At 40.6% G+C, this 27947-nt stretch overlaps 1 protein-coding gene across 1 annotated transcript in view; it reads right to left on the bottom strand.

Annotated features, from left to right (window-relative positions):
* Positions 1-24475: 24475 nt before the first annotated feature.
* The window catches only part of TNIP3 (TNFAIP3 interacting protein 3), a 100883-nt gene continuing 97411 nt past the window's right edge, over positions 24476-27947 (bottom strand). Inside the window, exons 13-14 of the mRNA XM_068975545.1 lie at positions 25107-25160; positions 24476-24517 (exon numbers count right to left, since the gene is read on the bottom strand). Of these exons, the coding sequence (XP_068831646.1) occupies positions 24476-24517; positions 25107-25160 (96 nt within the window). The remainder of the gene's footprint in view (positions 24518-25106; positions 25161-27947) is intronic.

Below are 27947 nucleotides of genomic sequence, written 5' to 3'. Positions count from 1 at the left end.
CGCAGGGCTCATCTCTTCAGTAAACAGATTCCACCCAACATAATGATACTAGGATGGAATAAGCTCAAACTGGTGAACCAACAGCAATTTTGACTCCAAAATAAAACTCTGTGGGCACTGAATAACTATTGCAGGAAAACATGCCCAAGCCTTATTAGGAATGCTGCTGGAAGTAGCTGTGACGGGAGGGTGGGGTGCTGTTCCTTTAAGAGGAAGGTTGGGACTACTGAGTTCGCTCTCAGCTTCTCTCATTAAAGGAGACTTGAATGAAGACTCCTGACTGTGAAGGGGAGGCCAGCCACTGGGTGAAGGAGGACGCTTCTGCTAACAAGCCTGGTGTGAGGCCTTACAGAGAAAATAATCTCAATTGGCTTCCTTTGTTGCTTCTATGTGGACTGATGTATAGGAGAGAAGGCCCTGATGGGTTTGTTAAGGACATCCCTTTGGAGGGAACCCTGGAAAGGGAGCCAGATGGTGAAATAAAGACTGGCTGAGATCAGTGTGACAGAGCCTTCACAGTGCCTTTAGTTATGGCTCTGTTATTCCGGGAAAACATCCCCTCCTAGTTACATGCTTTGCTCGTGTGGTGTGAGTATCTTGAATGTGCCCCTGTAAATGCAAAATGTCAAGACCAATAAAGAGTGTTGTTTTAACTTGTGCACACAGAGGCTCCTCAATTAGACCTCTCCCCATGATTTAAGTATGATGATGGTTGCCATTCTCTACTCTGCCCGTGGGGTAGAGCTTGTTGTTCATTCGTGTCTAACTCTTCGCAACCCCATGGACTGCAGCCCAGCAGGCTCCCCCGCCCATGGGACTTTCCAGGCAAGAGTACTGGAGTGAGGTGCCACTGCCTTCTCCGTCTCCTGCCACTAGGTAACCGTAAATCCCAGATGGGCTGATCAGGAAAAATTCACTCTAACCCACTTCAGTCAAGCATCTCCTGTTCTTTAAAGCACTTACGATGTGCTTAGCAGGCTTCTGTCCTCCGTACCTGTGAGTCTTTGGGCTTCCCCCACGTGGAGAATGAGCTGGTCCCAACAGTGTGTTCCTACTGCGTGGCCTCCAGACAGTGTGCTTATTATAAATGAGTTCAACTCAGAGGCCGGATTTCAGATCAGACTCAAGGTTAAATGGAATCTGGTTTGGTAAGGAAATACATTTACTTCTTAAATGCTACCTCTGTCCTGTGTTTTGCTTGTTGTTTAGTTGCTAAGTCATGTCCAACTGTCTTGCAGCCCCGTGGACCGTATCCCACCAGGCTTCTCTGTCCGTGGGATTTCCCAGGCAAGAACATCGGTGGTTATAGTGCATTAGAACAAATGAAAGTTAACTCTAATATTACTACCATTAATACTAATGGTCAGTATTACCACGTTTAATGCCATGGGCGTAATACAGTTTCTGAGGCTTTGCTGAAACATGACTGACTACTGCTAATAACTACTGCTTCTTTAATGCCTACTATATGCCAGGGGATTTGCATACATTATCAATCATCTAAAAGCTCTATTAAATGTGCAAACCTTGGAATTGAGAAGTAGGGACTGGCAAAAAAAAAAAAAAAAAACACACACACACAAAAAACAGAAAACAAAAAAAGCCCAAGTTAATTCCTTCCAACTGTCCAAGTAGTAAGCAGAAGAGACGGGCTCAAACTGAGATCTGTCTGACTCCAAATTCCATGAGTTTCCACAACACTGTGTTATTATTTTGGAGTTTTTCTTTAAAATGAAGGAAAATTATTTTAATATATTTGAAAACAATTTTTTCATTTTAAAGATTTGCAAGTCAGAAAAGGAACATAATCTATTGTAAAAGTATGTTCGGTACCCCAAACTCTAGGAAAACAACGGACGCCTTTCTGAAGGATGCTGCCGTTCTCCTCCATTGACTCTGCACAGCATTCAGCTATAGAATTTTTTTCCTGGACTTCCAGTGGAAAATATCCCGATTTTAAACAAACCTGCTTTCTGCATCTTCTACAGTAATGGCACTAATTTTAAAATGTACTAATTAGCTGATGGACAGTGAACGAAGGTATTTTCACCTTCTAGTAAATTGTGGGAAGTGGCGGCACCTATTGACGACATACGATATTGCAGGCTGGCATCAGAAATTCTGAAGACTTTAGTACAGGAAGAAACTGTTTGGTCAGGTTCTTTAAATTACAGAATGCATCTTCCTGGAGAAATATAGTATGTCTGGAGTATAAGTAGTTACATAATATGCATGGAACAGCTTTCTGATATCTCAATTTTATATGAAAATAAATACATACTGTGACATAGGATGCACAATTAGCCTATTTTTAAAAAAAATCTATGATGGAAAATTTCTGAAAGTGTCTCTGTTTCAAACACGTTCATTCTCATCTTGCCATTAGAGGTTCTTCAGTGGAAAACTTTTAGAAATATTGGATCTAGCTCATTCCCTTTGTATGAAACACGAGGAAACCATGTTCCAGCTCTGGGTCTAGACAAGTTCATGAAAGAGAGAGTTCCGGAGGCTTTACTTTTCATTCTTTCCATCTGAACTTACCACAGGATCCCCATTTGTATTGCATATACCCAATCAAAATAGCAAAAAAAATTCAATTTGGGGAATCACAAACTTGTGATTTTGGGTCAAAAGAATTTGGGAAATACAAGAGTTTCTATAACATTAGAATCACTGAAAATTGGTAGCAGTGTTAGAATAAAAATCTCTCATGGAAAAATTCTGCAAGTCCTTAAAAGGCTGTGAGTGACATCTAGTGATTCCAATAGCAAGCGTGTCTTCTTTTTGCTGGAAGATTTAAACTTCAGTTCTTCCTGGAGGAATTTTTGGTTATGAATGTATCTTTAATTTTATTATGTAAGACAGTTAATAAATCATCAGCATTAACATTATAGCATAGTCTGCATTATGAAACACATCTAATCCATAAAATGAAGGACACTCAAATTTAGGTTAAATTTTTAAGTTCAAAAAATAGTTTTAAAATATGACTACCAATGAATCTATATTACTTGATTTGCAAATCATGATGGTGTGATCACTCACCTAGAGCCAGACATCCTGGAATGTGAAGTCAAGTGGGCCTTAGAAAGCATCACTATGAACAAAGCTAGTGGAGGTGATGGAATTCCAGTGGAGCTATTTCAAATCCTGAAAGATGATGCTGTGAAAGTGCTGCACCCAATATGCCAGCACATTTGGAAAACACAGCAGTGGCCACAGGACTGGAAAATGTCAGTTTTCATTCCAATCCCAAAGAAAGGCAATGCCAAAGAATGCTCAAACTACCACACAATTCCACTCATCTCACATGCTAGTAAAATAATTCTCAAAATTCTCCAAGCCAGGCTTCAGCAATACATGAACCGTGAACTTCCAGATGTTCAAGCTGGTTTTAGAAAAGGCAGAGGAACCAGATGGCCAACATCTGCTGGATCATCGCAAAAGCAAGAGAGTTCCAGAAAAACATCTATTTCTGCTTTATTGACTATGCCAAAGCCTTTGACTGTGTGGATCACAATAAACTGTGCAAGATTCTGAAAGAGATGAGTGTATCAGACCACCTCACCTGCCTCTTGAGAAACCTATATGCAGGTCAGGAAGCAACAGTTAGAACTGGACATGGAACAACAGACTGGTTCCAAACAGGAAAAGGAATATGTCAAGGCTGTATACTGTCACCCTGCTTATTTAACTTCTATGCAGAGTACATCATGAGAAACGCTGGGCTGGAAGAAGCACAAGCTGGAATCAAGACTGCCAGGAGAAATAACCTCAGATGGGCAGATGACACCACCCTTATGGCAGAAAGTGAAGAGGAACTAAGAAGCCTCTTGATGAAAGTGAAAGAGGAGAGTGAAAAAGTTGGCTTAAAGCTCAACATTCAGAAAACTTAAGATCATGGCATCCGGTCCCATCACTTCATGGCAAATAGATGGGGAAACAGTGGAAAGAGTGGCAGGCTTTATTTTTTTGAGCTCCAAAAATCACTGCAGATGATGATTGCAGCCATGAAATTGAAAGACGCTTACTCCTTGAAAGGGAAATTATGACCAACCTAGATAGCATATTCAAAAGCAGAGACATTACTTTGCCAACTAAGGTCCATCTAGTCAAAGTTATGGTTTTTCCAGTGTTCATGTATGGATGTGAGAGTTGGACTGTGAAGAAAGCTGAGCACTGAAGAAATGATGCTTTTGAACTGTGGTGTTGGAGAAGACTCTTGAGAGTCCCTTGGACTGCAAGGAGATCCAACCAGTCCATCCTAAAGGAAATCAGTCCTGAATATTCACTGGAAGAACTGATGCTGAAGCTGAAACTCCAATACTTTGTCCCCCTGATGCAAAGAGTTGACTCATTGGAAAGACCCTGATGCTGGGAGGGACTGGGGGCAGGAAGAGAAGGGGACGACAGAGGATGAGATGGCTGGATGGCATCACCGACTCAATGGACATGAGTTTGAGTAAACTCTGGGAGTTGGTGATGGACAGCGAGGCCTGTTGTGCTGAGATTCATGGCGTCACAAAGAGTTGGACACGACTGAGCAACTGAACTGACTGACTAATCCAGATTTTGGGGATCATAGACGTGTTCTACTTTGCCTTATCAGAAAGCAAAAGAACTTAGATATGGCCTAACAATAGATCACTTCAAAATTTCCAAATGATCCTTCAAAATGAAATCATAGACTGAGGTTGGCAGAAATAAGAACTGAAAATATGTAAGGATCATTACGATGGCAAATAGCCAAGCCAGGCTCAGAAATGTGCAAATTAGCTGCTACCGTACTGCTGAAAAGGCACTGCTTTTCTTTATTTACATTATATTATAAAAAATTTAAAAGTTATATTATTGTTATATTTTCTTATCATGTCAAAGTTTTGTAAACCTTTTTGATAGTGACAAAATAGCTTACAAATGAAGAATTTATTAAATAAATATTAAGCATATGAGGCAATTATTCACCATATTTGATGTGTATGTGTTTTCCTAGTTTAAGTTTACATATTTATGTTATTTAAAAATATTTAAATATATTACACGTATGTTGTGGTGTCTACGTGAGTATGATTGCATTTGTAGACCGAATCTATGGATGTGTTTAGTTGTTCCTTCCTTCTATTATGTTCAATATCACTTTCAAGTTTTTTGCCTCTCAATTCATCTAGAATATATTCTTCAGCTGCAATGTAACTTGCAAAACATGTTTTAAAGTACGCTGTAGCTATATGGATATTATACAATGGCACCCCACTCCAGTACTCTTGCCTGGAAAATCCCACGGGTGGAGGAGCCTGGTGGGCTGCAGTCCATGGGGTCGCTAAGAGTCGGACACGACTGAGCGAGTTCACTTTCACTTTCACTTTCATGCACTGGAGAAGGATATGGCAACCCACTCCAGTGTTCTTGCCTGGAGAATCCCAGGGACGGGGGAGCCTGGTGGGCTGCCATCTATGGGGTCGCACAGAGTCAGACACGACTGAAGCGACTCAGCAGCAGCAGCAGCAGCAGATGCTGTAGTTGTACACACATGAGCATCCACAACGGTATAAGATTTCAGCAGGTACATTGGTTCTCACCGTTGTCTCTTCACAACGTGAGGATCCCTTTGGATTGCTGGGAATCAGTCTGGCTCAGAGAGCTGCTCTCAGCCATGTGGAAGGTTTAGGATTTGAGGCCTGACCCTGTCAGGGAGGACCACCTGGTCCAACACTGCGGTTGCTGGGTCATTATGAGGCAGGTTCTTAGTCAAGAATTATCTTCAAAAAACCAAAGACAGTAATTTCAAGTGGATGGAAAAGTGAAGAAAGAAGAAAAGGTTTTTTCTTAAGAAAGCTTGTAAAGAGTGGAAAAAGAAAGCCCAGTGATTTCAGGTGAAGAATCAGAGCAGAGGGAGCCCCTTTCTGTGTGGAATTTCAGAGCTAACATAATGCCAGTAAGGAGCACAGAGAAGCATCTGAGGCCGTGAAATACGCACTAAGACAGAAACTTCAAAAAAGTACTTGATGAGCCTCATCCCATAAAGTGCCGTAACAGATGGCCTTTCTCAGAAAAGCCTTCCCTACTGGCTTGGGTGATGCTTATGACGTAGGTATGCATGGGCTGCTAATTTAATAAAGAGGACCTGAATGCTTCAGACAGCGACACTTGAGGATAAGGAACTTCTGGCTGTAACGTTCCTGCAGTTCCCAGTGAAGGGAAGGTGATTGGTTTTGCTCCTGGAGTGTCAGAGGACGGACATTGTTTGAGGTCATCCTTTCTCCATTTCACTAATAAACCCTCTTTCTGCTAACTGCCTCCTTCCCCTTGTCAGAGTCTAGTAAAATCAGAAGATTGTGAAGAGGTCAATTTAGATAAGAATGGGAGGACAGTGTTTTAACGCTTACCATGCTCTGAGTTCTGCTTCTTATTCTAGCAATTCTCAATCCCAGGGTGTGTAAATGCCACACTGGCATGACTGCCGCTAACTTTTACAAGCTGCCATGTAACATCCTTACAATCATTGCTTATGAAGAATTTGCAATACACTGAGGTGGCATGTTTATTGGTGCAAAAGAACATTCAGAAAGTTAGCAGGAGAAAGAAAAAAACCACCAAGTTCAGTGCTCTTTCTACAGAATTTGCTCACTCATTACATTCTTATTTGATAAAAGTGAATCTCTTATAAGACCTCAGATTAAAAGCTCTTAAACTATCTCAACTCTTCCTATTGGGAAGAAAACTTATGTTTTTTTTTTCATTTTACTGGAAAGCAATCAGTGGAGGGTGAAGGAAATAGATGCTAAATTATTTGGTAACAAAGCAAGAATTAGTGTCCAAAGGTAAATGAAAAATTTGCTAAATATTGCTAATGATAATTTCTTTGGAAAAACATATGATAAAACTTGAAAAATTAAATTTATGAATATAAATAAAAGTTATATCAGAAACACTGGCCTATCACTTCCTTATAGTTAAAAATTCATTTTAACTTTGTAAATTATCTTAGTGATTAATCCATATCCTGGGGTTAATTTTAATGTTCTATGAGAAAGATACACTTACGCCATACTATTTGTTATAGCCTTATTAAACTAAGAATACTATAAAAATAAATTAAACCTAGTTATCCTTTTGGGGAAAACAGGTCTACATTTGCTAATTATTGAAATAATACATTTTGATAAAAAAAACTTACAAAATTTTGCTAGCATATTTGAACATCATTATAGTTTGCTCAATTTAAATTGGCAAATTTTGACTGTCTCCTGTGATTTATGGAAGGAAGAGAATATTTATACCTTCTAGAGACATTGAAGGGCCAAGGAATAGGTTGGAAATTAAAAGGAAATTTAGTCTCCCCTGGCTTCGATGTATTCTCCCCACAGCTGCTAGAATATTTTTCCTTAGACCTCAGAAACAACAGGAAGTGCCTCTGATTGATATCACCCTCCCATCATGCCACACACAGTACAGTTTTATGCAAACAAAAGAAATTTTCAGTAAAATGACACTGATGAATAATAGCATCCAAAATAGATAATTATCAAGATGTGAGTTAGGATATGTATAGAACCGGCCAGATGTCCAAAAATGTATTGATGACAGAAAATATTGAAGCCATCGGGAATTTTACCTTACCTGCTCATTGAGGAGCTGCACTGTATTTGAATTAATGTTTTGCTACAGAATAACTCAAAGCTTACAATGCTAGAGTTTAACTTTGCTGGAATCTAGCACCATCATCTCACTGGTTTTTACAGCAGAACCCATTCGGTATAGTGCTTTCACAAAGGAATACTATTTCCTATAATTTATTTATTAACAACCTATTAAAATGTAAATTATCAGTTATATACAAGCAGGTACTTCATCAAAAGAAATAAGGAAATTAGACATGGGCTTTGGTGGTTTTCTTTCATTGGAACTTTTCCCAAAGTTGCTTCATTAAAATATTTTCTTAAGGGACTTTATCAGATTTGGGGGGAAATTCAAATGAAAAATTGTATTTTATTTGTATTACAGTGTTTTCCACTTTAAGATATATTAAAATGTACTGTGCAATGGTCCTAGGTAATATTTTGTCAGACTTGGAAGCATAACATTTTAATTAACTCATCTCATTATATTATTTTAAGGCTGCCACCAACGCTACTTTTGATTTTCTAAAATATAATAAAGAAAAAGCATTTATATTGGATATGTACATATATTCTTCACAAGACCATTGACTTAAACTCTGAGCTTTATCTTCCGCATCTGTGGTTAAGATTCTTTTGTTTCAAACTAGAGAAACTAACTCTGGCTGACTTAAAGAACTGATTGGAGAGATACGGGTTGCTGACATGAATAACAGGGAAATTGTAGAGCACGGTCAATCTTAAGGGGCCAGTATAGCAGCTACTGCCTCCTCAAGGCACTCTGCTGGCTTCAAGATCAAATTCCAGCAAAGGAGAGTGCAACTGGCCTGGTTTGGATCACAAGGTTGTTCCTTGCCTAGGAGAGGACAGGACACTTTAGATCTAACTGGGTCCAGTGGAGAAAAAAATAATTTTCCTAAATGATATTAATGTAGTATTCCAAAAACAAAACAGAATAAGTGTTTGGAAATCAAGGACAGAGACTGAATACTAAGTGGAAAAAGGCAGAAGAAAAAGTAAAATAAAAATAATAAGGCAAAAAGCTATAGTAGAGGGCAAGGCAGGGTACCTAAGTATGGATAGGAACCTGTAGTGGGTTGCTATGAACGCAACAAATGTTCAGGACAGACTGCGCAAACCACGAGAAACTCATGGCAGGGGTCAGATTACTCGGGGATCCTTCGAGAGGTTCTAAATTTCATATCCAGGCTTACATGCAGAGTGAGGCTTGGAGGTCACCGTGAGCTGGTAAAACGGAGATGGCAAAATAGAGATAGCAAGTCATCGTAGAGGGTTATGAAGTTCACAGAAGCTGAGTGGTTTGGTCAAACTCAGAGTCACTATGCTGTGCGTCAGAGGTTTATAAATAACTATGATACCTCTCTCTAGGAGCAAATAGACAAGCAAGGGAAACAGACACATAAATAATAGTTTATAGAAGACTGTTACTAGTCCAATGCATGAAGCAGGTGTGGGTGGGGTCATAGAAGAGGAAATGAGCAAGACCAGTGGCAGACTTCTCTAAGGGAAGCTCTGTGAGAGCAGGAAGGCGGCCACTGATTGTTGGCGGTGGGAGGATGCTCCAAGAATTGTTTGGGTGTGAATTGTCTTGGAAGCCATAAGGGGATATCTGTGTTATACTACAGGCCATTTTTTAAAAAAAGCATTTTAAAATCAGTTCAGTTTAGTCACTCAGTCGTGTTCGCCTCTTTGCGACCTCATGGACTGCAGCACGCCAGGCCTCCCTGTCCGCCACCAACTCCTGGAGTTCACCCGAACCCATATCCATTGAGTCAGTGATGCCATCCAGCCATCTCATCCTCTGTTGTCCCCTTCTTTTCCTGCCTTCAATCCTTCCCAGCATCAGGGTCTTTTCACATGAGTCAGCTCTTCGCATCAGGTGGCCAAAGTATTGGAGTTTCAGCTTCAGCATCAGTCCTTCCAATGAACACTCAAGACTGATCTCCTTTAGGATGGACTTGTTGGATCTCCTTGTAGTCCAGGGGACTCTCAGAAAGTCTTCTCCAACACCACAGTTCAAAAGCATCAAGTCTTAGGGACTCAGCTTTCTTTATAGTCAAACTCTCACATCCATACCCAGCTCCTGGAAAAACCATAGCCTTGACCAGGTGGACCTTTGTCGGCAAAGAAATGTCTCTGCTTTTTAATATGCTGTCTCAGTTGGTCATAACTTTTCTTCCAAGGAGTAAGCGTCTTTTAATTTCATGGCTGCAATCACCATCTGCAGTGATTTTGGAGCCCCTCAAAATAGAGTCTGCCACTGTTTCCCCATCTATTTGCCATGAAGTGATGGGAACAGATGCCATGATCTTAGTCTTTTGAATGTTGAGCTTTAAGCCAACTTTTTCACTCATCTCTTTCACTTTCATCAAGAGGGTCTTTAGTTTCTCTTCACTTTCTGCCATAAGGCTGGTGTCATCTGCATATCTGAGATTACTGATATTTCTCCCTGCAATCTTGATTCCAGCTTGTGCTTCTTCCAGCCCAGTGTTTCTCATGATGTACTCTACATATAAGTTACATAAGCAGGGTGACAATATACAGCCTTGACGTACTCCTTTTCCTATTTGGAAAACTTAGCTGTGGCCACAGGACTGGAAAAGATGTTTTTATTCCATGTTGTTCCATGTCCAGTTCTAACTGTTGCTTCCTGACCTGCATACAGGTTTCTCAAGAGGCAGGTCAGGAGGTCTGGTATTCCCATCTCTTTCAGAATTTTCCACAGTTTATTGAGATCCACACAGTCAAAGGCTTTGGCATAGTCAGTGAAGCAGAAATAGATGTTTTTTCTGGAACTCTCTTGCTTTTTTCTATGATCCAGCAGATGTTGACCATTTGATCTCTGGTTCCTCTGCCTTTTCTAAATCCAGCTTGAACATCTGGAAGTTCATGGTTCATGTATTGCTGAAGCCTGGCTTGGAGAATTTTGCCCATTACTTTACTAGAGTGTGAAATGAGTACCATTGTGTTGGAGAAGGAAATGGCAACCTACTCCAATATTCTTGCCTGAAGAATCCCAGGGACAGAGGAGCCTGGTGGGCTGCTGTCCATGGGGTCACACAGAGTGGGACATGACTGAAGTGACTTAGCAGCAGCAGCAGCAGTGTGGTAGTTTGAGCATTCTTTGGCATTGCCTTTCTTTGGGATTGGAATGAAAACTGACCTTTTCCAGTCTTGTGGCCAAAGCTAAGTTTTCTAAATTTGCTGGCATATTGAGTGCAGCACTTTCACAGCAAATAGTGCACACCTTTTGTCAAATAACAAAAAATAGAGCTCTTAATAAAAAGATGTGTGTGTTAGTAGCTCAGTCATGTCTGATTCTTTGAGACCCCATGGACTGTAGCCTGCCAGGCTCCTCTGTCCATGGAATTCTCCAGGCAAGAATACTGGAGTGGGTTGCCATTTCCTTCCCCAGGGGATCGTCCTGACCCAGGGATTGAACCTGGGTCTCCTGCATTGCAGGCAGATGCTTTACCATCTCAGCTACTAGGGAAGCTCAATTAAAAGATACAGAAGCATTAAAAGACACTTGCTCCTTGGAAGAACAGCTAAGAAAAACCTGGATAGAGTGTTAAAAAGTAGAGACATTACTTTGCCGACAAAGGTCCCTGTAGTCAAAGCTATGGTTTTTTCCAATAGTCGTGTATGGATGTGAGAGTTGGAGTATAAAGAAGGCTGAGCACCGAAGAATTGATGCTTGTGAACTGTGGTGTTGGAGAAGACTCTTGAGAGTCTCTTGAACTGCAAGGAGATCAAACCAGTTAATCCTAAAGGAATTCAGTCCTGAATATTCATTGGAGGACTGATGCTGAAGCTGAAACTCCAATACTTTGGCGCCCTGATGTGAAGAACTGACTCATTTGAAAAGACCCTGATGCTAGGAAAGACTGAAGACAGGAGGAGAAGGGGATGACACGGGATGAGATAATTGGATTGCATCACTGACTCGATGGACATGAGTTTGAGCAAGCTCCAGGAGATGGTGAAGGACAGGGAAGCCCTCGTGTGTTGCAGTTCATGGGGGTCACAAAGAGTCAGACACAACTGAGCAACTGAACAGCAACAACAGAGCTCTTAAAGAAGGCTCTGTTTCCATGTCTATCAGAAGGCTTTGGAAATTCTCTCTGGATCAGGCAGAGGGTCCCCGGACCTGAGCACTAACTAGTCTTTCTGTCGCTCCTAGTGGTGGCTCTTAGGATTGTGCCAGGGGACTTCACGACCACGATTTCAAAATACCAGAGCCCTGCCACTTTTACGGGGCTGCCAATCTCAAGGACAGGGGAGCCTGGTGGGCTGCCGTCTATGGGGTCGTACAGAGTCGGACATGACTGAGGCGACTTAGCAGCAGCAGTAGCAAAGAGTGAAATATAAGCTATCTGATTCATTATTTGAAATCTATTATTTCCACTTTTCCCCTCCCTTTGTGTTCTCTGTGAGTGTATGTGAGCTGTATACAGATTTATCTTTCACCAACAGGAATTATATTCCCTAAGCAATTGCAGAAAATGGTGACAAAAAATAATCTTTAGTACATAACAGGCTTCCCTGGTGGCGCTAGTGGTAAAGAACCCTCGTGCCAGGGTAGGAAATGTAAGAGATACAGGTTTGATCCCTGGGTCTAGAAGAACCCCTTATCTACTAGTGTCTTCACTGACCTCCCCAAGTCTCTTATTGTGCACCCATGTGCATGTGAGGGATGTCAGAGAAAAGAAGTCAGGTACCCTGGCTGGATGGGGAGAGTAGCTCAGTTTGGAGCAGATTGGGATGATCCACAAAACTGATCTATCTCATTTATCAGAAGCAGAAGCTCAGGGCCCAGTGTTTCAAAAAAAAAAAAAAAATGTAAGCTGCTCCTGGAGAGGTTAGGAGCAATGCAGGGTTAGGTCTCCGGCTGACTTTTGAACTACAGGTGTAACGTAGGTGAGAGCTGATGCAAGTATGAACAGATGTTGAGAGTGAAGGATCTGGAGAGGAGCAGAGAGATTCGAGTGACATGGGGGTGGTGAAATGGGCAGTTAGAGGAGGCAGAGGGGAGAGGCGCTGCTGTTTCAGAGGCCTCTGGGTTGTGGGACCAGATGAATGGCAATTCTGTAGATGAAAACCAGGTATAGAAGACAGAGTGGGTTTAGAAGGGAAGATGTCATTCCTCACAGTTTGCGAAGTGTTAGGCTCTTAATTAGGAACCAGGAGAGGGATCTGGATTGAGAAATAGGAATCTAGAGACCCCCATGTAAGAGAGAACTTGAGATCACACTGTTGACATGCATGCTAGCATCCATCTTGCCTCTTTCAAACTTCGGTTACTTAAAAGGAATGTGAAATGTGTATAAAAAAAATAGAAGACACTGAAGGGAAAGATATGTTTTTGATTTAAGTCATTCAGAAGCAGTCAGGAAACAGGAAGACATTATGGCCTCCACCCAGGACACAGAGAAAGAACCTATGGAAGTTAAACCAAAACAAAGGAGGAGAGAAGGCATAAGTCTCATCCGTTACATGCTAGATTCTGTTTAATGCCTAGGTGGACCCTGAGACCTCACACACGTGTTCCCTCAGCCCCCCTTCCAGGGCAGGTGGATGATAAGGACTGAGCATGGCAAATGCACGTGAAGGGACCCACTGAGCAGTTTCACCAGCAGGAAGCCCGCCCTCCTGCCTGCAGAGGGGTGTCTCAGCGGAGGGGGCCTCGTGCTTGCCAGCTGCCTGTGCGTCTGTGTTGGCCGATGTGGGCTGTCATCCAAGGGCTGCAGAGGAGTAAGAAGGGAGCTGAGAGGCTTCCCTGCAGATGTGCAAACGGGCTCACCAGGCTGCCCCAGCACACTCCCCCCAAGTCAAGGGCAGACTCCAGAAAGTCGGTTCACAGGAGGGATTCTCCCAGCAAATTAGTTCTCAGTAATAAATTAAGGGCATTGGGAAGCCCTATGGGTTGGGTTTAGTTTACCCAAGTCATTACTTCATGAACCTCATAAACTGGGCTCTTATTTTGGATATTGGAATGGAATAAAGTGGAAGAAGAGCAGAGAGAAATTATTTTAACTTCTGAGTGCAAGACACAAATTAGTGAGACTCACACCTTTCCACAAACATTAAATTCCCCTCATATAATTTGCAATTACTGGCAAGTTAATTGGTTTTAGATCTCAATGTTATCACTTCCTGTAGGAAGCATAAGATAGAGTTTGTCAATATTCCTGGCAATATATTATACACATGCATGCATTTGAGGCAAAATGGAAATAAATAGCTTTATTATGGAAAATTTTCCATTTGAATATATCTACCCAACCACAGACAGAGAAACCGGAGGCCCACAGTGTTGCCTGGAAGGATGGGGAGGCAGAGGTAGGGTGTGTGTGTGTGTGCACGTGCACACACGTGCCTGTAGAGTATGTGTGTGTGTGTATGGCACGTGTGTATTAGCAGAACTTTCCTTTTTCGTGGAATCACAAAGGCTGGAGGTGTAACTGTTTCCTCATAATACCATTCACCCTTGGAGAGGAGACTGACAAAAATGAAGAGGTATATTTACAAAAAAGAAAGTAGGCAAGAGAAATCATTTCTAAAATTATTGAAAAGCAGAAGTAAGGATTATAGCAAGTATTTTTCTTTTCTTTTGAGCTTGTACTTGAAGCTTAAGCCAGATGACAGTAGAGGTGCAGCAGCAATGCACCTGATTTTATACCTTCCCAGGACGTACTATCATGCAGGTGACCAGGAAGATCAGAAGACATGTGAGAGATGAGACAAGGCAAAGAGGTCTTACACTGGGGAGAATAATGGCTGCTAAATGGGTCTGTCCTCTCCTCAGATATGGACTCAATCAAAATTAGTGCGGAGAGAAAGAAGCGTGAGATATGTTGAGCTGCCTGGACATTGTTTAAAACAAGTGGATATTTAAAGAATCATCATTAAATTTAATGGTGGAATTGGGAGATATATGTCTTTTAGATTCAATTCTACCAGTGACTGAGGTATGTGAAAAAGCGTCAATGTGTGAAAGCAGCCTACAAGGCCCATACTTGTATCTTTAATGCATTTTAACATTAAATGTTTCTTTTTCTTTTTCTAGGTAGAAGCTTAAATGAGATAATTCTCTTTACTCAGGGGGTAGCATAAATTCTATACAATATATAGTATTTTTATAAAAATATTTTCTCCTAAGAAGTATGCTCTTGTACTGCAACTTGATGAAGACCAAAAGAACCGTAAAACAAGTGGAACTTGCTGGAATAATTTGGAAGCAAGATTTTAGCATGCACAGAACCAGGCAGCCCTGGAGAAGATTTGAATCTTGGCTCTGTCATTTTCTTGCCAGAGCATTTTGATCAATCACCTGTAGCAAGAGGATCATTATGCCTCTTTTGCTTGGTGATGGAACTCAGTAAATAAACTAAGGAAAACCATCTGGAAGCTAGCCCATGCTTACTAGTATTAGAAATTTAGTCTGAAATAGTCTTTTCTGCAGATAAGGAAAGTGAAGTTAAAAAATCCGTGCCCATGAGTGAGCATTAGAAGCTGGCCCCACTCCCAGACCTAACTAGGCTCCAAGGAAGGTCTTCTGACATCACCCCACAACCATGACAAAGTGAATACGCTTTTCTTTTAATGTGATACTTTCAAGTCAAAGATCAAATTCTCCATGATCATTGAAAAGCTAAAGTATGCCTGGTCTTACTTTTCCAAAGCAAAGGAGAGTGAGACTGTGAGCTGTGGCTTCCTCTCCTTTCAAAGGGACAAGGCTATTCCTCACAGTTTCTAACATTGTGTGTGATAAAGAAGCAAGTGCACGGCCTAGGGGTATGACCCTTACAAGTAGCTGAGGCAGAGAAGTCCCCTAATGGTTTGGGGAGAGGGATAGGAGGGGCTGGCTGGCTTGCAGATGAGGGGTGTGGAAGTCGGTCTCAGATTTGCAGTAGTACTCTGAGCAAGGGTCCTCTTTGTACTTTTGCAGTCACCCACTAGACTTCAAAAGAAATTAGGTCTCACCTAAACTGGATTTTCTCCCAATACATTAGCATTTGTACAATCTTGCCAATGTTTGGCAACTTGCTAATTAGTAATAGGATGTCTTCACTAAATTAAATCATGTATTATTGCTGCTGAATTGACCTATAACAAGCCAATCAAGGAGTACTTCTTGTATATAGGTTCAATTTTTATTCTGGTGGGAACACCTCAGTTAGCAAACGTAATCCAGTACTAGCAATTGGATTACAATGACTTTTTTTTACTAATTCAAGGAAATGGGAATTTACAAAAATATAGCAAAATGTTAGGAAGCAACTGTTGTTTTTCTGATTCCCTTACACTCAAGTATTGGCCAGGAATGATTTGTCTCTTTAACAAGTAGTAGAAAAAACAAAGCTTTAGTAAAACAAAGCTTTAGTAAGGAAAGGATAATTCTTTCTCAAGATTCATTAAGAATTAAGCAACCAAAGACTGAGGTTGAAAGTATTTTACTTCATAAGACCCTTTAAGCTTCCTATTATATGAAGCTTTAAGTATTTTCAGAAGTTGAAGTAGAAAACATTGAGCTGGAATTAAGCAGAATAACATCTGGAAGTTGGAGCTAGATATTCCCAGGTGTATCTCTGGATTATTTATTTGACTGTAGCTTCAACTGATGCTCCTGGTTTTCTTTAGATATTTAGAGAAATACAGATATTCATGAATCTCACACTTTTGCTTTATACCTCCTCACAAAGAGGATCTCCAGTTGATCCTAACAGAATCATTATTAAATGGATGAACTCAGTATTTTTAAATCTGCTTAGTCTTTAGGCAGGCTTCCCTGGTGGTTCAGATGGTAAAGAATCCTCTTGCAATGCAGGAGACCTGGTTTCAGTTCCTAGGTTGGGAAGATCTCCTGGAGGAGGGCATGGCAGCCCACTCCAGTTTTCTTATTGGAGAATCTCCATGGACAGAGAAGCCTGGTGGGCTACAGTCCTTGGGGTCGCAAAGAGTCAGACATGACTGAATCACTAAGCACAGCACAGCACAGCACACCTGTAAATATTGTTGATATGTGTTTGCTGAAAAGTTCTCAAAGGATTGAATTCGGGGCTTCCCAGGTGGCAAGGAGACGGAAGAGATGCGGGTTCAATCCCTGGGTCGGGAAGATCCCCTGGAGGAGGAAACGCAGCCCACTCCAGTATTCTTGCCTGGAGAATCCCATGGACAGAGGAGCCTGGAAGGCTACAGTCCATGGGGTCGCAAAGAATCAGACATGACTGAAGCAACTTAGCACAATCTGTAGACATCTGTCATGTAACTGTATACTTTAACTGCAATAAAATTTGGATACATCCGTTTTCCATTTTAATTGGTTTGAGAAGACAGAGTTATGCTTTTTGTTAGTAATTATGCAAATACACAGGAAGGAAAACAGATTTAACTGCAAATACATGTATTTCTGAACTACTCCTCTAAATACATATGTACACAGCAAAGCCATCACCATCACATTAGGATTTTATCTTTCATAATCTAGTCCACCTAAAACTGAAGTAGGCTCACAATTTCTCATCTTAAATGATTTGTTTATAGTTTCAAGTTTACTATTTTCTTTAGGTTGAATCCATTTAAGAAAGTACATAGACCTCTTCAATTCTGTTTCTAGGTTCACTGAGGTGAACAATCATGAACACAGCATCTAAATAAACTGGCTAAAGACCTAAGCCTCTATAAAAGTAATGGGAGCAATGTTAAAATTGGATAACTGCAGAACCTTTTCCCCCAGGGAACACGTTTAAATCAACACACAATATCACTGCATCACAAATGGAGCTGCTGAAATCGTGAAATCATTCCTGAAAGTCCAACAGCAATACACTGAAGAGAGTTTCGAGGCATCACCCGTAATTCAGCAGTCAAATCTCATTTCCAGGAAACTGGAAGTTGGGATAGGCTGTAAATTCTGGCTCCTTGGACTCGACCAGGATCTCAGCTGTCTCAGCTTCGTCCTCCATTCCTGCCGAGGGGAGTCGTTCCTGGGCATCCGTAGTGAAGGCGGGGGTGTGCAGCGGCGGCAGTCACGAGCCCCAGCAAGCACTGGGCCGGGAGCCGGCCACCAAGCTGGCCCTGGCTCGTGTGCCCCTCCGCCCGTGTGTGCGTCTACTGACTGGCTTTCTTTTCTGAAGGGAGACCTAGGAAAACCAGCGGGAAAAGGTTTCAGATTGAAAATTAAAGATTCATTTCTTTTCTTCTGGCTTAGGGCTAACATAAACTTTGAGGCTGGCAAGAAAAGAAGTACTTTATTCATGAGCCCCCACAAGTTTACACTGCGAAATCAAGAGGAGGCAAAGGGAGGGTTATTATTTTCAGCATTGACATATGCGTACTATTTCCTGAAATCACTTGTGGCCACTTCTGATGATGCCTGACGAGGAATGCTCTGGACTACTCCTCATTCTTGCTGGCATTTTTGTGGCTCTGGCATTTGCTTATGAAAGTGAGTTATATTGTTACTGTTAGGTTCAGTACTCAACCCACAGAGAGATAACTGCCAAATATACTACTTTAAAAATATGATACTGGGTGCATTATTGCCAAAGTCATAGAAAAGATCAGAGTTGGTAGGATATAAACGTGTATCATGAAAACCAATATAAAAAATTTGGAATTTTAGTAGGAGCAGGAAAAAATGCCACAAAGGAGTGCCATAGGGAAGATAAAATCAAAGAAATTTACTCATGGCAACAGAATTAAAAAATCATATGAATGCCAAAAAAATGGAGTTTTCCTGATTAATGATAAGGATTTAGTATGCTAAATGTTTTAGATTTGCTGCCCTGCACTTGGCACTTCAAATATGTGCTAAACTAACATTTTAGTAACAGGAAGATAAGACGTTACTTTTTCCACATTTAACAAATATTTTTCTGAGAACTGTGGTCATTACATAAAAAAATATCCACTGGAAAGCACAAATCTTATAGAAGAAAACATAGGCAGAACTTCTTTGACATAAATTACAGCAGTGTTTTATTTTGATCTGTCTAAGGCAAAGGAACAAAAGCAAAAATAAACAAATGGGACTTAATTAAACTGAAAAGCATTTGTGCAGCGAAGGAAACCATCAACAAAATGAAAAGACAAGCTACTGAATGGGAGGAAAATACTTGCAAATGATTTGAATAACATGGGGTTAAAGCTAACATAGATAAATAGCTCGTATAACTCAACATGAACAAAAAACAATTGAAAATGGACACAAGATCTGAATAGACATTTTTCCAAAGAAGACAGACATTTGACCAATAGGCACATGAAAAGATGCTCATATCATAATCATCAAAGAAATGAAAATCAAAACCACAATGAGAAATCAGCTCACACCTGCCCAAATGACTGTCATCAAAAAGACCACAGACAACCAATGTTGGCAAGGAAGTGGAGAAATGGTAAACTTTGGACACTGTTGGTGGGAATGTTAGTTGGTATAGCCACTGTGGAAAACAGCACAGAAGTTCCTCAAAAAAATTAAAAATTGAACTACCATATGATCCAGCAATTCTAATCCTGAGTATATAGCCAAAGAAAACAAAAGCATTAGTTCAAAGCGATATAGGTATCCCAAAGTCCATTGCTTATAAAGATTAGTATTTGTCCAGGAATATATTTACTACTTGAATTTTCATATGTTCCTGTACATGTAAATGTACTTTTGCATTCTATTTAGTATTCTTGTAGCCAAATCACTTAGTTTACTGATAGGTTGACCTTTGGAGTATTAAAGGTGAGGTGGCGTTTCTCCTATAACTCTTTTCTAACACTAGAAACAGGGATAAAATTATCTGTCGCTAAATTTCAATTAATTCTTCTCTATTCACTAAGAAAGTAAAATATTTTATAAAAGAAAAATATTGTTTTGTCCATTGGTATTGAACATTGTACAATGCCTAGTCTCTAAGTTTCTGCTGTTTCTTCCATTTCTTGAGTAGTTTTTGCTATTTACACTGGTTCTGTTATCTCTTCATACAACTGGGAACTGTAAAAAGTCCAACTAATCCAAGCCATTTACCAATGTAAAGTCATCTGTAATGTTTAAATATGAAAACAGTTATTAAAGACACAAACTGAGAAATATAGATTCTGACTTTCAGGACAGATCATTAGAATTTATTTAAATACAATAAATGCAAAGTATGATACTACTACATTTTACTTAATATGGCTTAGCGGTTACAATGTGGGCTTTGGAGCCCAACTGTGGGGTCGTGTCTGTGTCCCAGCCACATGGGGTTCGACCAGTTACATGATCTTTCTGCTCCTCAGTCTCCACATTTGCAAAACAGGACAACGGCAGTCCTCATTTCACACAGTTGCTATAAGGTTTTGATGAGATAATGAACATAAAGCACCTAAAATAGTTTCTGGCATATAGTCAGTGTTATAGGGTGAACTGTACCCTCTTTAAAGACATGTTTAAGTCCTTGCCCTGTAAACATGTCCTTATTTGGGAATAGGGGCTTTGCAGATTAACATAAGGCTAAAGGAAATGGCAACCCACTCCAGTGTTCTTGCCTGGAGAATCCCAGGGACGGTGGAGCCTGGTGGGCTGCTCTTTCTGGGGTCGCACAGAGTCGGACGTGACTGAAGCGACTTAGCAGCAGCAGCAGCATACTGGATTAGCCTAATCCAATATGACTGGTGTCCTTATATATATAAGAAGGGGAAAATTGAGACACAGATACAAAGGGAAGATAGCCACATGAAGACAGACACAGATGCTGCCCCAACCAGGGACCATCTGGGATGACTAAAAGCTGAAAGAGGCAAGGAATGACCCTCCCCTCCCTGTAGGCTCTGAAGGGAGCTTGACCCTGTCAACACCTAGATTTCGGACTTCTACTTCTGAGACTAAATTATGTGAGAGCATAAGTTTTTGATGTGATAAGACACCTAGTTTGTGGTATTTTGCTATGGTCACCCCAGGAAATGAATTCAGCCGTTATTCTATCAATTACTTAACATTGGTAAAGGCCAGTTAGAATGGTTGGGCTTTGATCTTCTGTATTGTAAAGAAATAATGATGTTTGCTTACAACACAATCTTGCATGCCTACGTTCATGCGGTTCCAAATATGTAGGAACTGAACTCCAGCTTATTAGACAAACTTTAACTCTATACCATATGAGAATTTTGGAAGGTACAGAAGTGATTGGCATACAATACAGTCAAAAACCATAGCCTTGCAACATTTCAGAAAGGAGGCAACAATGTGTTTTCAAGGTTATACTAACTCTACTGTGCCATAATTGTTCTGAAAACATGGAAATCATTTTGCATCCCATTCTGATAACAGATAAAATGAGATTGAAATATTCTTTGTAAAATCACACGTTTAAACAGAAACTGTGACCCATTAACATCTGTGGATTTCAAAGTAGAAAAATGCCATTACTTAATGCTATGCAGAGAGAAAGCCAGGAAACTCTCAAAGATTTGAAAACCTTATTTAAATCTTTAGCTCTAAAAGATTTGCTTTTCAGTGTGTCCCCAAAGCATTTTAAAATAACCATGGATGTAACTGAGAGCAGAGCTGAGCCGACGACTGTCCCATGTGTACTAAATACCTGCTGACCTTACTGTTCAGCCAGGGAGCCCTTTCCTGTGCCTCCTCCCCTCTTCAGAGGACCCAGCTCTGGCCCTCCTCCAGCCAGACTCCCCTTCACTACGCGAGCCTGCCTCCCTTTAGAACAAGCCCCAGCACCTGCAAGTAGGCCCACAGGTTCTCTGCCAGGCGACCCTGGGTCTGCTTCCAGGCCCCATGTGGCCTCTTCTGTTGAGTGAGGGGTGTATGGATGAAGTTGGGATATGCCCGCTGGGCTGTTCTCACATTCACACTCCAGACCCCTCCCAGGGGGAGGGTGAGAGGGCACGGGTGGGGGCACTGCCCAGATCATTCCATGCCACTGTGTTCTGGCACAGAGCTGGGTGAAATCTGGGTTCTAAAGTTGACACTGGCCTTCCAGCTTCATTTATCAATAGGAAGATCAACATATTTTGGGATTCCCTGGTGGCTCAGATGGTAGAGTCTGCCTGTAATGTGGGCGACCTGGGTTCGATCCCTGGGTCAGGAAGATCCCCTGAAGGAGGGCATGGCAACCCACTCCAGTATTCTAGCCTGGAAAATCCCAAGGACGGAGGAGCTTGGCCGACTACAGTCCATGGGTCACAAAGAGTTGGACTTGACTGAGTGACTTCAATTTCACTTTCTTTTGCACCCACCTTTGAAAAATCAGAAGGCTCCATGTGTAAAAATCAGAGTCACTATTTAAGGTTAAATTATACTAAGAGGAATCACAAAGGAAGATGCTAAGATAAAAATATCCTACATATATTGGGGTCAGAAAAATAGATCTGTCATGAGTATAGGAAATTAATAAAAACCAAGAACTAGGACAATCTATAAAGCACATGTACTAATTGACATTAATTTAAATATCCATATTTTTAAAAGGATCTTTTTTATTTAAACAAAATACTTAAAGTATTTATTATATGAGTAAAACTTAGCAATTTTCAGAAATAGTTTCCGTTTACAGATTATCAAAAACAGAGTATTATTTTTCTACACAATTTTCTTCCCACTGCTTGAATTTTTGGTATTTCTGGCCCCAAGAACAGGCCATATTGACTAGCACTATATTCTTGAATAGTGGAGAATAAATATATTAGTCATATAATGAGACAATAGAAATATCTATATAATAAAAAGATTTTTAAACCTATATATTTTAAACAATACCACAAAATTATTTTCAAGAATTCTGAGCAATTTCATTGTCTCTACAAAGCAAAAGGAGCTCTCCAATTAAATGAAACAAAAACTAACAAGAATTACTACTGAAATTAATTAATGGTACATGCAATGTCTGTGACAGGGTGATTCCAGAGCTTCTTCCAAGTCTCAAGACCTGGCTTGACCTTGGAAATAGCATCAGCTTTGGAAACTAGAAAAGGAGCAGCTGGATTTTTAAGTAAGGAGTTTCTCTCTATGATGGTTCTCTAGTCATGATCAACACTTTCCCTGCTATAGACAAGCCACAGTTAGCTGCAGAGCTGTGTTGGTATGGAGGTCAGGTTTCAAATGGTAATATCCCTTCAGTTTCTTCCAGGACTGCTCAAGCAGGATTTATCTTACTACACATTTATTACGCACTTATTCTTACGTAGGCTCTCCTGGTGGCTCAGGCAGGAAAGAATCCACCTACAATGTGAGAGACCGGGTTTGATCCCTGGGTTGCAAAGATCCCCCGGAGGAGGGCATGGCAACCCACTCCAGTGTTCTTGCCTGGAGAATCCCATGGACAGAGAAGCCTGGTGGGCTACAGTCCATGGGATTGCAAAGAGTCGGACACAACTGAGCGACTAAGCACGTTCTTACATAGCACTATGTCTTTTACCTGTGAGAGTCTATGTGTCGAATGAGAAGCACAGATAATACACGCTATGACTTCCTAGGAAGAGGAGATTATTGAGGGTTAGGTACTAGTCCCATAACTATCCAAGATAAGACCCCAATTGTCATTTTTATATCTATCATTTTAGAAAATGTTTAATATAGTGAGAGAGGTAGGTTTTCAAGGGCACTATAGGATGTGATTCGAAGCACAGGTTTTGAAGTCTTAATGTACCTGAAATCTAATTCCAAGGCTAAATTGTCCTAATCAGTTTCCTCATCTGTAAAATGGTCACTTTATAGCATTGCTGTGAAGATTAAAACAATGTTTTAAAGGTACTCAGGTTGCTACATAATGAAGGCTAATTTTTCATGGTAACTTTACATCTGTAGACCATGTCACACAACATGTTTTACATCACAAAGCTCTGTATTTCTTACCAAATAGACAAAAATCAGTTGGTCTCACACACTGACTATAAAATTATATATTTGCATATTATTTAGTTTCTGAAGGTCATCACAATTCATTCCTGTTTTATATAGTTATTAGGTTCTATGATATTGGTCCAAGATGAATACAATAATGATATATAAATGGTTTTATGATATTATTGAATTTTCTACTGTATAATTTTTTGTCTAGTGATTAAACTCCAACTCAGGAGAAAATCTGTTTAATATTCATTCCAGATCAATATAATATAAAATGGGAAATTATAGTTGGGTGGCAACTCAGCTGTTGTATAATAATGGATTTCAAAAACATAGACCTTATGCAACAACCATTATGGTTAATAGGATGCCTTTCAATTAAAAGCTCTCCATTAAGACTTGAACCCAAGAACCTTATTAAAGCCAATGGTTATATTAGCAGTAGAAAAGAAAAAAGAAAGCACTACAGTCTTCTGGTAAATATACAGACATTTTATCATAGAGTTCTCACTCTCTCTCTTTCTTCTGCATAATGCTACTGTTAGTTGTGGCCTTTGCCACTCCCACTGCTTCTATGTACAGCTGTCAAGGTTGTGTACTGCCCAACTGTAGGAAGCTCCGCTTATGCAGGCTACCATGAAAAGCCCCCGGACTTGTGAAGTTCCCAACTGGAGAAACTACATATGGTATCCCTGGCCCCTACTTCCACTCCATACTGGACTCCTTGTACTAGAAGCTAGAATTCTGTGGCCTCAGATATGAACTAAAGGAGAAAACATTTCACGCATGGCCTGAAACTGGAATATGGCTCGTTTTCAGCTTTTCTAGATAGATTCCAATATCTGGATACTAACAACTTAAAGAGTTACAGGTGTGTGCCATGTTGCAATTTTTAAATATGTAGCAGACATTGCTGACTTTTGATTGCATGTGTTGAGAACAGAAGCGGGATTATAATTACAGCCCAGTTTATTCAGCCCACTTCTGGGTGGCCTCACGAGAGCAGAGAAGCAAGCAGCAGAATGTCCAGCAGGTTCTGAAAAGAAAGAGGAGCGTGATAAACCAGAGAAAAATAAGACAAAAGAGTATTCTTATTTGTGAGTACTTTGTAAGTGACTTTTTACTGTTTTGCAGCACACCTAAGAGTGGGTGTTGTGGGCAACTCTGGCCTACACTTGGAGTCTGACATTTAGTCATTAGGGAACTGAGCTTTTGGTTTTGTCTGTCTGCCAGTGACATTTGAAACATCTGTCTAGCAACCTCAACCTGAAAGACTGATGTGCATCGGTACTTCGTAGTAGAATCACAGAACTTTGCTGCTGTTATTGGTATAACAGAGCTCTGCTGGAATCTCTAACCCCAGATGGAATACTGACTCTGAGACAGAATAGGAACAGAAGTTAGAACGCAGATCCATGCATTTCTGCACTCGAGCATTTTCTTTTTCTAAAGGAGTTTGATTTAACTCCAGGCGCATCACATGAGAGCTGTGTTTGCAACACAACTTTGTAGTGGGTTCTCCCCAAGTCCAAGTGAATGCCTGTCGAGTAAACATCCCCCCCAAAGAGTCTATTAAAATGTAAACATGAAAGAATGCTCAATCCAGCTGTGGTCTTACCACTTGCCTTGTGCTGCACATCTGGCGGAAACTGGTCAGGAGCATACCATTGGTAGTCTGGCTGTGTGGAACAATAAAACATTATTATAGCAATATGGGCTGCAAACCAAACACGGTGGCACATTAAAAATATAGCTGTTCTATGTGGCTTTATTACCCAGGCAACACAAAAGTAGTTGCTACCCAAGCCTGCTGCTCCCTTATCTCCCTGATCACTGTTACCATCTCCCTACCCACCTCCCTCCTAAATCCACTAAGTGTTCGGTCAGAATTTGGGATTCTGACTTTTTTTTTTTTTTTTTGAAGCAGATGTGTTTTGAATATGTGCAGAAGTATAAACACATTTGTAAAAACTTACTATAGCCCATAAATAAAAGAATTTATCATCAACAAATGTCCTTTTTTAAAACCCTCACACAGGAGGTAACAGGAAGACCAAGACAAAAATGTACAAATTGAATGTTTTCCAGGGATTCAAGGAAGAAATCTCAGCCATGAGGGCATGGTTTATGGATGGTAAAGCAGGGAAAAACTTTCCTTTTGGACTGTTCCTCTGCAGAAACTGTTCTAAATTGCTTAGTTTAGACAGAGAGGCAATGAGAAGACAGGGCACACTGGGATTCTTCTCTTGGAATTTCTCCTAGATGTACGCCAATTAAGAACAGCTAGATATTGAACCGCAGGAAACCTGTCAAATGAATTGCATTGAAATAAATATAAACTATGGGAAGTCCTGGGTGTTCATTGGAAGGACTGATGTTGAAGTTGAAACTCCAACACTTTGGCCACCTGATGCGAAGAGCTGACTCATTTGAAAAGACCCTGATGCCGGGAAAAATTGAGGGCAGGAGGAGAAGGGGACGACAGAGGATGAGATGGCTGGATGGCATCACTGACTCGATGGACGTGAGTCTGAGTGAACTCTGGGAGTTGGTGATGGACAGGGAGGCCTGGTGTGCTGCAGTCCATGGGGTCGCAAAGAGTCAGACACAACTGAGCGACTGAACTGAGCTGAAGTAATGGGCTTCCCAGGTGGATCAAATAGTAAAGAATCTGCCTGCCAATTCAAGAGATGAAGGAGATGTGGGTTTGATCCCTGGGTTGGGAAGATCCCCTGGAGGAGGAAATGACAACCCAGTCCAGTGTTCTTATTGGGAAAATCCCATGGACTGAGGAGCCTGGTGGCTACAGCCCATGGGGTTGCAAAGGGTCGGACACGACTGAACACAGACAAACAAAATATAAACTATAGACCCGAATTTCAAAATATAGGTCCAAGGCCAGAATATTGTATGTACCCACTTAGAAAAGAGTAGTCTCAGCTTTACCCAGGAGGTTAGTCTGTCTTTCTGCTCCAGATGCTGGTCCCTGCCTCCTCTACCGCTCTCCCCAAGACACAGTGAATGTAAAGCTTTTGTTCTATTATTCAATTACCACCTGAAAATAACTCAGGAACGTTTTCTCTAACAACCAGCCAATAGGGAGCATTTTACAGGGCTGCCAGACCACTGAAAGTAGCCTAAAATTTCAATTCCTGACAAGCACCCTGACAAGATGCTAAGAAATACTGGATCTGGGGCAGTCTGACTCCACTTTACCCTCACTCAGACACCTAGGCTCCTGGCTCCTTTTGGTCCATGAAAAAACTAAAGGAGGATATGAGATCATCTCTGTTTTTCATCTCCTCATTTATTTTTAGATGTCTCAAATAACACTGGATAAGTGACGTGAGCCTCAGTTTTATATTCCAGCATAGCTGCCAAAAGAAGGTGAATATATCATAATTTTACAAACACTATTGCATGGGCTTTAATTCAGGCTTAGAAATAAGCATGAAACATGAACTATTATTTTAAAATGAACTCTAGGAGTTTCTGTACTTTTTTCCTTATACTGAGATTTTGTTTAACTGAATACTGCTTGAAAATGTGGCCATTACATGACTTGGAATCTGGTTTCAAATACAGACCTTTATTTGGTGGTAATTTTATGTGATCTGGACTGCCTTATTGCTGAAAAGACTCATGTGCTTTTGTAGTAGGTGAATTTCTATCTTCTTGAAGATTTGAAGTAAACAGTCATTTTTACTTCCAGGCAAATTTGAATGATTCATTGGCTTTCTAGTTAATCTTCCACAAGAGCATTTCCCCTCAATCCCCTAACCTGTAGACAACTAAACTCGTTAGTAAATTTTTATCTCTTTATGTTTCCCACAATATTAATTTCCTTCTATATTCTTAAAAAAATTTTTTAATGATAGCTGTGTTTGGAGATTCTCAGAACTGTTTCTAATGAAAAGAAAAAAGTAAGTAAACAGGTAAAGAAAAAAACTGGAGGGGGGAGAGCAGACAGAAGCAGCAATCAACAGCAACACAAAAAGAACCAAATTCTCATCTGTGCTCTGTGTCACACCAGGGTCAAGTAAGAGATGCTCATTAAATTCTGACATCCTTCCGCCACCCAAAGAGTAATTATCTCCTCTCTTGGAAAAGGGCTTTTGAGTCAAAAGCCTTAAAAACAAAAGTGTGAGAAGTTTCAGGCAACTCTGAACTCCTTGACTGTTCTCCTAGGAAAATCTCAGTTAAAATTTCAGATTCTTTGCATAATCAGAAATATGGTTAATAATAACTAAGGGAAAAGAGATTGTCTGAGCCAATCCAAAATGAAGAAAAACACATGATTTATTTCCTGCATAACGATTCTGTCTATGTAGGAGAAATAGAGAATAGAGACAAATTTCCAGACCATGGGGGAGGGTGGGTGGAATACTGCCATTGAGAAGGAAAGGGAGGGTGTTTTGGGTCTGACTTATTCAGGTTGACTGTTCAAATCAATTCCACTCACAAAT

This window comes from Capricornis sumatraensis, chromosome 7 (genome assembly GCF_032405125.1).
Source record: "Capricornis sumatraensis isolate serow.1 chromosome 7, serow.2, whole genome shotgun sequence".
In the NCBI taxonomy this organism is placed as follows: domain Eukaryota; kingdom Metazoa; phylum Chordata; class Mammalia; order Artiodactyla; family Bovidae; genus Capricornis; species Capricornis sumatraensis.
This window is presented reverse-complemented; position numbering and strand designations above follow the sequence as displayed.